Source organism: Molothrus ater, chromosome 11 (assembly GCF_012460135.2).
Source record: "Molothrus ater isolate BHLD 08-10-18 breed brown headed cowbird chromosome 11, BPBGC_Mater_1.1, whole genome shotgun sequence".
Lineage (NCBI taxonomy): Eukaryota > Metazoa > Chordata > Aves > Passeriformes > Icteridae > Molothrus > Molothrus ater.
The window spans coordinates 15,849,686-15,866,367 of NC_050488.2; the positions used below are offsets into that span (position 1 = coordinate 15,849,686).

Consider the following 16,682-nt stretch of genomic DNA (forward strand, 5'->3'; position numbering starts at 1 on the left):
TCTACACAAAAAGGACACCACCAGCCTAAAGGTCAATTTTTGATCCCTGCTAAACGTAAATTGCTTTCAAGTGCTTTTCACAACTAGTACTAGAGAAGTGAATTTTCAGATAAGGGATCTAAAACAGCATCTAAAAATGCAGCTTTCCCTTTAAATTAAAAAGCCATGGGGAGAAAAAAATCTTCAGGAACTGAGAAAGGAAGGAGACTGGTGCTCACATGACCAAGAACTCTTTCAATATTCTAAAAAATGGTGACTAATAGGTGACAGGTAAATGACCTCATGAAAAGATGCTTCAATAAACCTTTTCTGTTCCTTATAAAATACATGTTTACCTCTCCAGCCTGATAGAAAAAAGCACACCTTCAGTCCAAAGCTGAATTTTATGAGTTCCCTCATGCATAAGCAATAGAAATAGGACATGCAGAGGCTATATTTTGTTTTATTATTTTTTTAAGAAGAGTGAATAAAAACCTTGCTCTCAATTGAACTGCATTTCTCTGTGATAGAGTGTGAACACTGCACCTGACTGATTCCTAAATGTAATGAAACACTCTAAGTGGCAACAGGCAGCATTCTATTGTTTTTGTTAAAATTCAGAAAAAGAAACACATGCCAAGTTCCTGGCATCGATTTAGGACTGTCAGCAGTGCCAGCCACCTCTGTGCTCTCTCCTGATTCAAAGAGCCAAATGACAGTGCACAGCAGCCCCCTCACCAGAATCACAGCCCCTCTCAGCTCTGCCCACCTCCTGGCTGGAAATGATGGGCCCTTAATAACTTCTCCATCAGGCAGAGCACAAAGAGCAGAACACGAGACTCAAGGGGTTGTGCTGAGGAGCCAGAGCAAACGATGCCCTGAAATGATGCACAGTGCACACATTTTCCTTTCACAAATGATGCACAGTGCAGGCAGTGGCAGTGCACACACAGCCTATATAAGGATTATTTCCTTAGGTGTTGGTGCTACAGTACAAGGAAAAGAAACAGCAAGTAAGGAAATGCCTTCTCTGGCTAAACAAGCCCTAAATTATGTGAGAATTAGATCAGAAGACTTGTGAGTTAATATAAAAACAGCCACAGGAGCTTATACATCAGACAAAAACTTGGCTCCCAAGTATTTTATTTTTTTTTCTATTAAATAGTTGCGCTGGAATTGTAAGAACTTGTTTAGAAATTAAGTTTCTTCAGAAAGCAGATCAAGCAACACCATACTGTGCAGCAAAGCAGGACAACATCTTTCCTTCCTCTCTTGAAAAACAAGGAATTTTAACACAAATGAGAAAACTATTGTGACTGAATTTCTTGGCACTCTGCAAATATTGCCTTCTCTACAAAAGTTACACTGGGAAATTGCTTAGCACATAGAAGGCAATGAATTCCTTGGGGCTTAATTCTGTATTGTGTACAACTTCTTTTGAAGTCAATATTAGTGATGTCATGTTAATTTTTCTTACATCTGCCATTCTTATCTTAGAAGGGGAAAAAAAATCCTTTAGTTCCATTAAAAATTCCTTGCAGACTGTCTTTTGTGCAGTTGGTAAGTTTTGAAAGTATCTGAGAAAAATTAACATTCAGCGTATATATTAATAAAAATAGAGAAAAACAGAGGAAATGAGCAAAGTGTAACAAAACTGCTGATACTGGATAAAGGCAAACCCTTTCAAGAAGACATGCATTAACACCTTCCTGACAAGTGAAGACAGCAGCAAAAAATCATCTCATCTCTTTCCATTGCATCAACAGGAAATCCAACAATAGCAAAGCTGGTGAGCGCAGGCCCTGCAGCAGTAAAGACAGCTCTATCAAGCACAAAACAGTTGGTGAAATTGTGAAATTAAATTGTGAATTCCAGACTTTATGCAGACTTCCATGACAGAAATTCCTATCCCCTTACCTGTACCCCTTAATCACACACACAGACCCATATGAGTGATGTAATGCTCTAAGATTAAAAAGGAAAATTCTTGTTTTCTGTATTTCTTGTATTCCTGATGGCTATAGAAAGAGTTTTCTTTCACAAGAAAAATACTGAACCTTTGACTTTTAGAACTTTATCCTATCTTTACCCTTAAAATATGCTGACAAGCACCTTTTCTTGTTTGAAGAAGCCAAAGTGAAGGATAGCTGCAATGTGGCACAGAGCACCTGAAACATGAGATTTTTGAGCAGGACTTGGCAGGGGAGGTTGGCCTCTCCCCATATTTTACTGCAGAATGCCTGCCTATCAACAACATCCCCAAAATGCCTTCACTGGTTATTTTATTTCATAATATTTCATGCCTCCTGTAGGCTGAAGTTTCCTGCTTTCCCATGTCTTTTTACTTTGTGTGGTTGCATATTCAGTTGCAAATTGTGCAGATAACCCTGAGTGACAGAGCCAATATTAATCTGAGGGATCACAAAGAACATAAACCTGGCAAAATCTTGGAACAACAATGACCACAGCAGCAAAAGTGATGTTCTTGATTCTCAGTTTTCAAAGTGCATGTTAGAAGTACAAGGACAGCACAGCACCAGAATGATAACGAGGATGTTGTTAATTATTAAGTGGATCAATGGTGTGTCAGTCATTCCAACATGAAATAGATTCCACACCATAAACCACAATTCTTTCATGCTCAGTAGTGCACCGTGGCTGAGTGCAACTACATCAAATGAAGAAAGGTATCACTAACTTCTACTTCCTGAAGTGCTAGCAAGCCCACACAATTAAAATAAAAATTACCTGATAAAGTTGCGTGAGCAAACGTTTTTTAGTTATGGATTTTACTTTTAGTTATTTAAACACTGTTTATTTGTTTGTTTCTTTTTAACAGACAGGTATTTCTGTGATTTGCAAAGCAAGCAAGCTACAGAGGTTACTTAAAATAAACCTAGCATCATAAAACAGAGGAGGTTCACTGCCTTTAATGGAGTAATTTATATCTCCAAATAGTCACAGGGATCAAGAACAGCAGTAGTTATTGGACAGGCCAATCCATTTATGAGTTCAATCACGAAGAGGAGAGTTTAAGTGCTGTAAGAATGGTGATAAACCTGCCACAGCTTCAGTTAGCATTCCTTGATTTTCTCAGATATCCAGACATGAGGAAACACTCCAATTTCACGTGCTTTGCTTTATGTCCAAATTTGCCATTTTGTACTGCTAAATGCCCATAACACTTGCATTTAGTTTTTTATTTCAGATATATTTTCAAATATACGGATTGTCATAAGAAGGTTTTGATCACTGAAAGATGTATCACCTTAATGAAGTTCTAGAGATTGAACAAGCCATTATGCTAATGCTACTCAGCTACTTGAGCTCTGATGAGATCTTGGATATGAGTAAGTTGTGTTAATTTACCTTCCAGTGTGCAAAACTGAAATGCATTTAACTGAGTGGCCTGTGCATTATGTAAAGCACAAACCAAAAAACCTTCCTGTTACTACACAATTAGACCACAATAATGTCTGGCCTCTGGCATTTTGATATTTGATATATTAAAAAACTCTGAATGAAAAGAGGAAAACTGTGCAACTTTAAACAATAGAAAAATTATTTCAGTTAGAACAGACTGAAAAAGTACTTTAACAATTTATTTTTGAGAGAAAAGCTATTACATAAATTCATTTCTGACCCACATTATCATCTTTTGTTCACCACACCACAATGAGGATGTTGTCAGAGAAACAAAATAAAGCTCCAGATGCAGGGTCTTGTCTTCAGGGCACTGTTACATCCTTTTGTGATGGTAACTCAACTCACCTTTTCTAGTTCTTCATTTGAACACACATTTACAAACATCTAAATATCTTTTAAAATAGAGAGGCCACAACCTTTTCCTTCCTTTGCTTTTGAATACAGCAAATTTTTGTTTGAAAACAGCTTGTTACATAAGTTCATTTATTTCAGATCCTTAAGTTATATCAAGTATACAAAACACATTTCCTCCACAACAATTTATTACATTCTCAATTATTACAATGTTAATTAAAGAATTCATGTTATATGCTGCATGCAAAACATTTGTGAAATAAAGTTCTAAGTACTGCCACTAAAACTTGTTCATATATAAAATTGAGCATATATTTATAGTCTGGATGAAATATCAAAGCTTTTCAGTAAGCATGAATTTAAAGACTGTTTAAACTTATTAGAAAACAATTTATTTTCCAGATTGCTACCCAGTGAAGCAGAGTTCTCCCATTATCAGTCAACTTACTCAGTCTCTGAGCAGCCTCCAGGGCATCATTTGCAGAATCAGCTACAAAGAATCTCTGAACTGTAACCCCATGGTCTGCCATTATTTTTTTGCTTTGGTACTCCTGCAGGTTGAGCCGTCGTCTGGGGGTTAATTGAACAGCCTAGAAACAACAAGAGGGGAAAATAACATAATGCTCATTAAGAAGAGTTCATGAGACAGCCCACTGAGCTCTTCCACCTTATGGTTATCTCAAACCAGCAGTTAAACAACACCCAGAGAAAAGGTAAAATACTTATTGATTTACCTAAGTGTCTTTTCTTAACATTTGTGCATCCCAAGTGCTCTGAAAGCTACAGATATTTTTTAAAAGCTACACAAGGCTCACTTGGCCAGACAAAATGTCTTGCATTTAATATCAAGGCAAATTTGGCTTGAACTCCAAAGTCTATTTATGTTTCAATGTTTTCCTCTGCTATAAAAGTAGTAACAGACTCTTACATTAAAACAAATTCAGTTTATGTTAAATATCCTTATTCTACAACATTTCACCTAATCCTTCCCTATAAAATTATTTCCACTGATTCTATGCATTTGTTGAAGCACATCTGAGAAGAAAAACAAGGCATGGATTAGAAACTATACACTAATACATGTATTTTCAGTGGTCTGCTATCTCTGGTTTGTTCATTGTGCTTCTAAGCAGCAGGACACCAGCAGAGCCACATCAGCCATGCCAGGCCAACAACAGCTGGTTATAATAATTAGAATAATGAGAATAATTCCCTCCTCGTTCCCGACATGCCAGTTTAGATGCCCCTGTGGGAATATAAACACATCCACACCCCATGGGTACAAAGATCTTACACACACAAAGACACCCCATTTGCTTGTCCTGGCAGGAATCCTTCAGACACTACAGAAGTCAGAGATCTTTACTGAATGGTTTTAAGAAAGGACACATTCTCCACACAGGATGAATTGAAGCACACAAAAGCAATAATTAAGGAGCTAGAGCTGACTCCTGGCAATGTTATAATGGCAAAGGTGGAGCTGGCTCCTGGCAATGGTATGATTCCATTTTGTGCCAGCCAAAGATGCTTTTCCCACATGGAGAGACAAAGTGCTGTCCCCCTGGCAGCCAGCAACAATCAGTTCTTGGTTCCTCCTGAAGTAAGGAATACAGCATGCAAGCCAGTGCTAGGTATTTGAAATGTTGGACAAAGAGGATTATTTACTATACTTTCATCTCTAACAGCATGATTAAAAAATTATCAATCTAATGCAACTTTATACTGGAAACAAAACCTCTCTGTGCTATCAATAACACACCCTCTCACAACACTCAAGGTTTACAGGCTGAGTTGTCTCAAAAGCAAACTTCCATCTGTTCTATTCTCTTTGAAACACAGCACAAAAGATTGATGCACAAAGAAAACACAAACCCATCTTCTACAGTATAGAACTGCATGTTTTCTGTAAAAGTGACTCCCACTGAACTTAAACAGTTACAAATAGCTCAGGATGACATTTTAAATCCTTTTATGCATAACCTGATTAATGTATTTTAGAAGAACAAAATGGCATTGTCAGTTTGCTCCATGGCTATCTCTAATTCTGCACATCATACAGACACCTCATATGATTTATATTCCTCCATGCTATTCATGGATGATATGTTATTACAGTTATGCAATACTTCAAAGGTAGGGTCAAAATTTAAAGTCCCTTTCATAATTGTTGACATTTAATTTGTTTCCCTATTATAAATTCTCTGCTAGGCTCTAACAATTATCACTTCAGGATCATTCCCACAAAGGGATTAACACTAGGGGCCAGGAGGGATCCTTTTAGTTTATATAAAAAATTCTACAGGTCAGTAATACTGCTGATAAAATTCTGGTCACTGGTTTTATAATTTAGACCAAGTCTTCAAAACAACTTTTATTCATAACTTAGAAAAATAAACCAGTTTCACATATAAGTATTACTAAGCTGATCTAAATCAAATAAATAAGAAGGAAAATATTTTAAAAAATTAATTCTGGGGAAGATTTTTGTGGCTGTTGCTTAATGGGAACTGCAGTGACCTCTGCTCCCAAGAACCCTCTCAGCACCTCACAGGTGCTTTTGGGATCCAACAGCATTAAAACTCAAAATATAACTCAAAATGTCCCACAGAGATACTCCACTGATGAGATGCTAAAAGTCTTAAGCATAAAGTGCAGACAGACATTAGGGACATTTCTTATAGAAGTTGGACAATTAATATTACGATATTATGAAATATTTCTTTCCTAAATTATGAACCGGACCAGTCTGAAGAACACAGAAAGAAAATAAAAGAATCATTCCTTAGAAAAGGGTCTGTGGGGTGATGAGACAGTCCTAAGGGCGATGAGACAAAGGTCTGCTCAACAACTGCTGGCACAGAAGAACAAAGCCTACAAACTCCAGGTTAGTGAGCAGACTTTTTTCCCCTGCTATATCACATAATTCAAAGAGAGACCATCTTACTGAGTGCCAACTGAGCACTTTCAATCAAGTCTTTGCACAAAAGACAAACTCCTGGTTGTGAATGAACTGCTTGATATAATTAATAAGTATCTGAAGTCTGTACCAGAAGCTCTGAAGAGTAAGGAACATGAAAAACTTGCTTTAAAGCACTTGCAGGACATACCCACCATATGTCATGGGGACAGCAGGAAAACCAAAGCAGGTACAAGAGATGAAATAAAGCACAAGCTTTGAATCTGTAAAGGTGACTGCTCTTTCAAGACTATCTTGAAAAATCAAAACAGCTGTGGACATGCATTTTAGGGTGAAGACAAAAAAAAGGTGACCATGAAATCACAGAAATATGAGATGCTGCTTTGAACTAATTTCCAGCCCAAGATGCTTTGGCTGCAATAAATCTGTATCTGAATTTATACAAGAACCTTGAATCCCTACCCTCCAAATACATTTATACCAAACATTCTCAAAAATCTCAGATCAGCTTCAAATGGCCTAAATTCTTGGGCATCATAAACTTTTATGCATTCTACAGATAAATCAACATGTGAGACTGACAGTAAGATGCTAATGCACAAAGGTACAGCCCCAAAACTCTAGAGAAAAACCTACAAGGTTTGAGAGAAAGCTATTTCCCATAGATAGTCTTCTATGGGCAGCCTTAATCCAACCCTTCCCCCTGAAATTTGTTAGAAGGAGACTTTAATCTGGCACAGAACACAACTCTGCCATCACATCTTTGTTTTACTCATTTTCCTGTTTTACAGCAGTTCCATTGCTTGCAGCAGCATCAAACAGCACTGTTAGATTGGCCAGTTCAGTTCCAGCTCTCAGCAAAGACAGACTAAAGAATTAGATGGTAAATCAGCATCAGAAAAATAATCTCAATGTGAAAAAGGGAATGGGGAGAACAGCTGAAAGAGAACCTACAGCACAGGAAAGCAGAGTCTAGCTTTTAGTAATTTCTGTTAATTGTTCTCATCACCTTCTAATCCTGTTTATCCCTCCTTGAATATTTTTATCTCCTCACACATTGGTCAGAAAACAGATCAGAAAACACCAGAGATGTCTCAGATCTTTCCATGAAGCTCTGTCCCAGCTGACAGCCAGTATGTTCCACAAGTTCAAGCTGTATCTGTGATTCATCTCTCTCTTTATTGCAAGGTTGGGCTGCAGTACAAGGAGTAGATCCTGTCCCACCACCCTGTGAAGAAGAGACTGGAAATTGTGTGTGGATTTTAGTAAACCCTGACTCCCTGTGTGACATCTCATCTTTCATCTGCATAAGATGACAGACATAGAACCAGAAAATTTTCCACTGGTAGCATTTTCTGTTATTCTTTCATATAGGAACTTTGTGTTGTGTATTGATGTACACATTGAAGATGCAGAGTGGATCTTATTTGAGATTCAGATCTGCCTGGTAAATCAAAAGGTGTTTATTTTCAAACCACAAATAAGGTTTAAGAATAAATCAGTTTTTGAAACTAAGAAAACATTACTAGCAGCACACAGAAAATAAAATGTTGCTATTTAAAATAATAAAGCTTTAAAGAGGATTTAAATTCATCCTAATAAGATATTTCTTAAGATTAAATTTCTAATGAAAGTGCTTATCAAAGAGATTAGTACACTTAAATAGAGCTCTTTTACAACTGATAACATTTCCTGAGAGCCTGACAACAACATCAAAAATCCCAAAACTCAAGTAAGTGGAACAAAAGGCCTCAACTGAGCAGTAACATGAAGTGAGATGAAGGCAGAATTATTTATTCAAGTACAATTTTCAAACCAGATTTTCTCCTGCTGGCTAGAATTATTTGGCATTTTCCAAAAGCACAAAATATTGCTTGGGTTTCACCTCTAATCTCTCTTCCCTTCTCAATCTCCAAGATTTTTGTTACCAGTGAGAATCACACTAATGTAGACCAAAAATATATATAGTGAGGAGGATTTAGAAAATTGCTATTAGTGGGAATTGTGTATTTTGTTCTGAACAAGCTTTCTGTCCAAAGTTCCTTCTTTATATAAGCAGAGACCATATTTAGTCCCACAGCATGATTAAATGAGTGGCACACACATCAAGAAATCAAATATTTCTTTTTGATCATCTTAACAAGGTCAGGTGTTGCAGAATTGTATCTGTGGTTTATTGACTACTGCTAGGAAAAAAATTGATTCTTCATATAACCTGCACAAGCTCTTGCTTAACACTTTTTTTTTGTTATGTTTTTTTTTAAAAAAATGCTAAAGGCTCTGCACAAATAATGTATTTGGATTTGCATTATTCTTCCACTATTCCATTTGCCAATTCTTTAGCTGTCACATGACAATAAAAAATTGCATTATTTAAATAACAAGGGCTGAAAAACTAGCAACTTAGTTAAAGCAGAGTGGAACTAAAAGTACATCTTCTAGCAAAAATTTGCTTCAATATAAACAAAAAAAAAAACCCAAAAAAGACCCCAAAAAACCAAAAACAAAACACCAAACTTCCCCCAAAAACCCCCAAACAGATTTAGAAAACACTGCAACAGAGACATCGTTGTTATATGTGCAGCATTAACTACTGAGATGTAAAACATCTTTCCGATGACCCAGGAGGTATCTACTGAGTGCTTGCTTTTGGAAAAAGAAAACACACACACAAAAAACCAGAAGAAACTGTCTTAACACATTCATCAAGAAGTTTGCAAGTTGCATGTTAACTACTTCAGCAAAACTCTGCTTGAAAAGAAATGTTAACAAATGTTCCATGTAAGCACCAAACAGGAGCAGCATCAGAGAACCCAAACTTCATCAGAGTGTGGCACTGACTATTTCTTAGCTGAACCTATATGCTCAGGATGAGGTTTTCTCACTCCTTGGCCTCCCTGGTGAAATATCCAAGGCTGACTTTTTAAAATGGAATAAACAGAATAGAAAGAATCACTTATGTCTGTTCTTCAATAAGAATATGAAGAAGCTGTCAAAAGGAATAACTGAAAGGTCAAGTCTGACAAACAACTGAAGATTCAAATTACACCCTCTATTACAACTGAAGCCTCCTGGTCATAAAAAAAAATCAAAATTTTAAAAATTTAGTGCCATTTCATGCCTAATTCCATGTAGAACTACCTTGGCTAACCATCCACAACCAAATATTTCACCTTATTAAGTCCAGAGCTCATGTGTAGATCATTTCCCTAAAAAAAGCCCTAAATATAATACTTATTTTCTCTTGGTAAGACTCTACTTTTGTAAAATGCCAAATGATTCTAGCTTGGGGAAGAGAATCCAGTGTTAATCAACACTATTAAAGAAAACAAAACCACCACTAAGCAAGTTTCTAGGATAATTGAACATCCCTTGACACACCTATATAATTTGAGCAGCTCTACTGTTTTCATTAGCATAGCTTAATGCATTTTACTGCATCACTGTTAAAAGGAAGACACACTCTAACATCCAACATCTCCTTTTCATTTACAGTATTAGTGAAAACCAGTATTAGTATCACAAAAAAAAGATGGACTTTTAAAAGCACCTGGCAGTAAAGTTGGGCAAATAAATGCCCACTTCTTTCTTCTCCCTCTGCTGCTCCACAGAAGCCAAGGAGCTGTAACTGTGCTCATTGATCCTGTGCCAGTATGAAACAGCTCTAGCAACACAAATTAGCTCTGCATGAATGCAAATTATATGTCAAATATATAAGTATCAGGTTTTATAAACTTGGACTTTTTTGTAATGGTTATATTGGAAACAAGTCAATTGGGAAGAAAAACCATGGTGTTTTTGAGGAGGTGAGGAGATGTAGTCTGTATCTGAAATTAAGAGGAGATGTATTTAGTGTACGTGATCAAAAATAAATGTCTGTCACCAAAAAAATCTATTTGCTTAGCCAACACATTCTACAGCATTCCAGTTTATTCAATTTGTGCACTCTGCCCTGTAATACAATTCCAAGCACATATGAAGGAAAGCAGATACACAAAGATGACAGTAATGAAAGAGCAGACCATTCATCAATGTGAGGCATAAACCTTTATTATATTTATTGACATACAGTCTCTGTAATTGACAAAGATGTAGAAGTTTCTCTCAAAAAGAAACCATCAGAAATAAACTAAACTGAATACCCTCATATAAACCACTGTAGGTACAGACACATTTTATTAGGTCATGTATTTAAAATATACCACATAGGCCACTGAAAACAAACTAAAGCACTTATTTCAGTTTGCTGGCAGTGCCCACAAAATGAGTAAGTTCATTCAAGAAGAAACAAAAATGTAGCAAAATGGCACCACAACTAAACAGAAGTTTACCACAAATATAGTCATAAAATGCAAAAATATGCTCTGTAGGGAAAGCAAGTCTTTGAAGAAGAAAATAAACTGGAAAGAGGTAAGGCTGATGGGCTTGAAGCTGTCCCATGAGCCACAGCACATATCCCCTTCTCTTCAGAGAGGGCCAACACTGCAAACCTGCGGCCACATTAGGGACAGCAGGACAGAAAATGCCCTTCCCAACTAATGTCCTGCTGGCTGCCACAAACCAGCAATTGTCATCTTCCACAGCAGGAGCCAGCATCCAGGTCATGCTGTTTAAAAGCCACAGAGCAAACTGTGTTCCATGCCCATCCCAAATTGCCTGCTTTGGCTGGGATGCCATATGGCAGCAAGGTCCCTTTGGTACCAGCAGGTCCAGCAGCCTCATCCAATACTGAGATTATGATCAAAGCCTCCATCTAGACCTCTGTGATATATTTATGAGGGATAAAATTGGTTCTGTGAACTAGTTTAGGAAGAAGCCTTGAATATTTTCCTGACAAAATCAATTTCCATACTTTTGTTCACAGCAGTCAGGAATTGCTTATTTTTTAGTCTGTATCAAAGCACCATAAGCAGATCAGGCCTTAAATAAGAGCATCTGGTTTTAAAGCTACAGGTAAAGCTGAAGACCTTTTAACATTCTATTACTTATTCCTACAAATGGGAATTCATTTTAACTGATTAAAACCCCCACAGAAACTCTAGTTAACAGCTATAGGCCTTTGAATTCCGTATTTATTCCTGAAAATATAGCACACAAAATATCCTGAGCAGTAAAATACACCGAAAAAAAAATACCTATCACATTTCCCAGTTTTTTAAAGGCTAATGCATTTTGATCAATAAACTGCAGGGTAATTTACTGTTTTATACCAATAAACTATACACTCACTTTTCAGAACAAGTGAGATCTGTCCAGCAACAAAGGTTTATGAAACCTAACTTTAAATAAAATACATAAAAAACACACATGAAGTATGGCCCTACCTTTTTGTCTAGTAAATCTGGACTGCCTGCTCTGTTGGATAATTGCTACTATTCCTAACATCTATGACTCTCTGAAACAAGATGTGTTACATAACTAAATGGTTCTCTCCATATACTGACAAAATATAGAAAAAAGAAATGGGGGCTTTTTTATAAAAGGAGCTCACAGTTACTATAATTATTAGGATTGCTGTTGTTAAATTGTTTAAAAAATTGGGCTCAAACAGTTGAGAGGGTGACCAAGAGCTTGGAAAGCATAAATTTTAAGTATTCCAAGTTGATCAACTTCAGAGGAGTGGAACAAGCCACCACCTCTGCTCAGAAGCTCTCATTCCTGAAAATGAGACTCATTGCCTGCTGCAAACCAAGCCTGGGAAGACAGCATCAAACTCCCTCCCTGCTCAAGAGCATTTCTCCTTCCAGAGCAATCACTCACATTCACTGCAATTCACTGTCCAGAACAGCAACACTCCAGAAGAACTTCAGAAATGTGGTTTGAAACAATCACAGGATTGTTTTTATTACTGCATTAGGTGTTTGTGTCACCACTTACTTCTAGTCGAGGCAATCAAAACAAGTGCTTAGTTAAATCTTGCCCTCAATACTTTCCCACAGTTCAAGGACAAGCCAATTTCTCTTGTCACACATTGCAAGATTCTTTTTAAGAGGAGCTGCTGCAAACCAGAGAGAGGAATCAGAGTGCATCATAGCAGAAAAAAAAATGGTGACAAACATGAAAGAAACAAAGAGAAGAGCTTTGTTAAACTAGTAAATGTCAATTTTAGGGAAGCAATCTATTTAAACTGAAAAGCTAAACAAGGTATATTTAGGGATCTAATCCTTTTTAGTTAAGAGAAACTACTTTTCTCCCATCACCAGGCAGCACTGATTATTTTAATAAAACCTAATAAAGCAAGGATTATCAAGCACAGATTACCTACCTGTAGGTAACAAAGCACACTAAACCAATTGATGCCAGTTGACATCACTCATCTGTTGAAAAACAGGCAGTCACCAATTACTAACAGAACAATAACTTGTTTGTTTAATGAATATGCTAATTTACTGAGCTCTCATTAGACAGATATGCAGGCAATATTGATGAGTTCCATAAGGCATTATAAAGTATGGCTGAATTATTTCAAAACAAATTAATGCAGAAAATATTGTACACTGTTTAATGGAATAATAAAAGCCTGGTAGCAAGTGAATCCTCTGGGTGAGCCCTCTGAAAAAGGCCCAAGTTAAAACCACGACCCATCATCCATATTTGGGTGTGGTCCCTGGAGAGGCTTCATCTGCCTGAAATGTACCTGAAGGCCCTTCAATAAAAACAAACCAGCTTTTTATTATCTTAATTTTGTCTGGTTTTAGGTAGTCCCAACACGGCATCAGTAGCAGTAGGTGTTTAGGTCCTCCAACAGGGAGAACTTTGCATTTTCCACACAACCACCTGCAGTACCTCTGTTACCAATAAATCCTAAGGAAAAGCTGGTTCATCTGCATTTAGTGCAATGCAACACAGCCCTGGAAACAAAAGCACTGATTAAATTTTCAATTCATAGTTCATTTTGCTTGAGTTGGGACTGCATCTATTTTCTGTTTTTCTCTCTTAATAATTTTAAGTTCCTAAATTAAGAAGGAAATAGAAATTGGTTTTTCACTCAAGAAAGAGCCATATCTGTCAATTTGTAATCATTTATTCATACACAATTTAAATGAGAAACAATATTAAGTTCCCCTTCAAATTTCAGTTTTACCAAAGGAGTTTTATTTCAATAATACCACAGAAACAAACAGAAATTTCTATCAAATAAACATAAAATATCCTCTACATAAGATAGCCATATAAGCCACATTTCTGCTTTTTAAGAAGAAAATACAAAGTTAGACACAAGGGACTGCAGCAGGGAACACTTTTAGGCAGAGTAGGAAGGTCTGACATTTTTGTGTAATACAAGACAGTTCAAAGTAGCAAGATCCTGCAGAAACCAATTATAAAAAGAACAGTTTCAGCCTCAACCTGAACAGCCTACCCAGAATGTTAAAATTAACCTGGGAAAGTGAATGATTTAGCTAAAGAAATAAGCCTACTGGATTTGACCCCAAAGTCAAGTCATGAATCAAACTCCCTCACTCTCCCCCGATTTGCTCACTGAAGTGGGAGAACCTTCCCAAAACTCACTCGCTAGCTGAACTGCCAACTTTCCAAGGTAATTGAATCTAAAAATATGTGGCTCTAGTAAAGGTTTTCCACATTAAAATTAAAATGCCATCATTACTGGGGGGGTTTATACATTTAATTCGCTACCTACTGCTTCAAAATTAATTCATTAATAAGTATATGAAATATTCATGAGGATTTACTTCTTCCATCTTTAAAACAACATTCCCTTCCACTAAAAGATATATTAAACTACAATGACATATTAATCAATATTTATTAGGAAACATACAATGATACTTCAACATCCCTCTTTATTTTTGACCCAGTGCTTTCTTTCCTCTCTCAGTGGTAGAATCCCTCATCTGGAAATGAGGAACATCAGGAGTGTGTCGAAGTGGCTGGATGCTGGGGAGGCTTTCTTTGCTTTATTTCTCTCTTTCATTAAAGCACATTAAATTTTTCCACCATAGCTCTAACAGCAAAAATTTTGCTGTGTTTTACCAAATATCACAGAACAGAAGAGGATTTCAGAAGACAGCACCCATCTCTTTCACAATTCCAAAATTTAGATTACCAAACCATATTAACTGGATTAAGAAAACAGAAGAGTGTCTATTCATGAACCTTTCCCTTTAAACAAAACCATAGCAATATGCACATGAAAACCACAAAGTTTTATAAACATCTCAGTTATTTCTTGTGTGTTTCACAGTATTGCAGATGAAATTGTAAGAACAAATGTACTCAGGGTGGAAGTGGGACTGAAGATCCTGACTGCATTCTTAACAAAATGTATTGACTCCCTTACTAGTTTTCCTCAATGTTCCTGCTTTCTACTGCAAGAAACTTTTCTACCTCAAGGGTTTCTGAATGCCTGCCCTACTATGCTCTTTTGATTTGATCTTGTGCCCCTCCTTGTCCTTCTAGGTTCAGTCTGATTGCAAACTGATTATCCCAGGCTTTACCTCTGCCCTCTCCTGAACCACAGTGAGTGTGGTGTGATGTTCTTCCACTGCAGAGCTCAGTCAGTCATTAGCTCCAGAAAACACAAATGAAATCACACAACCCTCTTCCAATGTGCCTTTATATCTTCCAGTGTGCCTATATATGTACAAACTCAGCTTTCTGATTTATCCCTCTGTTTACTTCTCATGCAAGGAAGCAGACACAAGAATGAACTTGAAGCAAGTCCTTCACTCATTGCAGATTTAAAGTCTCCAGTAACGATTACACTTTATAGACTTATTTACAGCTTGCTTACACTCAGGGATTTTGACAGCTATTCTGTAAATACACTCTCCTACCCACTAAGCTCCATTGTAAACTACCAGGAACATGCACGGGGTCACACTTAAGCTCCTTCTGTCATTCTTATTCTCCTTATCTCACAAAATCAGAATCTGAGCCCACATCCTCGTGCTTTACAAGGCAGATCCTAGCAGATCATCATCATCCTGGATGATCCTTCTGGGTGTCTGCATGTATGGGTTTGTGAGGACTACAGTCCTCAAAAGCAACAGAGGAGAGGTGGGAAGACTGTTCTCTTGAACAGCAAGACCCTGACCTCTCTTCTCCATTTCCCACACCTTGTTCAGCAGCTGTTTCAGTCAGGCTGCTACAGACTGACCTCCAAATAAAGCAGGACATCACCAAACCCCTGACAACTGCATCCTGCTGCCCAGCCAGGCGAGTATTCAGGACTCTATCTATAGGCAATCAGCAAAATAAAATTTCTGCAAATTAAGTGACAGCAGCCTCGTGACCCTGAGAAGCCCTGGGATGCATTTTGCTTAGTGTGGACAGGCTGCCTGAGCAGGGCTGAGGACACCCCAGGCCATGAACCTTCACCTGACCAGTGAACCATTAACAGCTTCCAAAAACCCTGACACAGGGCAGGTTCCTTTTCTGCGGGATTGCATGAAAACTATCTGGTTGAAACAACATGCAGAAGGTCACCTCACAAACAGGATGTCACAAAACAAAGCTGCCAGCCCAAACACCAAGCTGCCAGTCCACCCCAAGAGCCAAACAATGTCCTCTGTCCTTACTGCAGAAATTGTTGGCAAAGTATTTTTTCCTTGCATTTTTAAACCGAATTTCAGCCTAATAAAACAGAATTACATGTGCCCAAAGAGCAAACATGTCTACAGAAGCTTTACACCTCTGGAATCGATTTTCAGAGCTTTTGCTTGGGCAAAGGAAGAATATGAATTCCCAGATTCAATTTCTGCTTTTGTCAATGTTCTCACCATCAGAAGTTCTGCTTTGCATTAGTAATTAATTTTAGTCAAATTATGTTCATTTTGCTTATTTCATACTTCAAAGCTTTAAGAGAAGCATCCTTTCCTGACCTAAAAAAGTAAGGCTTTGAAGTATCTGATGAAAATAAACTCACTACCATACACAACTGCATAATCAGTTGCAGAAAATACTGTAACATGTTCCCTGCCTTGGCAAATGAAAGAAGATTGTTGGTGATATGCAAAACACATTCAAAAAGTGAAATAAGCCATCT

At 37.3% G+C, this 16,682-nt stretch overlaps 1 protein-coding gene across 1 annotated transcript in view; it reads right to left on the minus strand.

The window, feature by feature from the left end:
• SUCLG2 (succinate-CoA ligase GDP-forming subunit beta) overlaps positions 1 to 16,682 on the minus strand; it is a 107,180-nt gene that overhangs the window by 82,625 nt on the left and 7,873 nt on the right. The window contains exon 2 of the mRNA XM_036391243.2: positions 4,208 to 4,349. Coding sequence (XP_036247136.1) covers positions 4,208 to 4,349 — 142 coding nt within the window. The remainder of the gene's footprint in view (positions 1 to 4,207; positions 4,350 to 16,682) is intronic.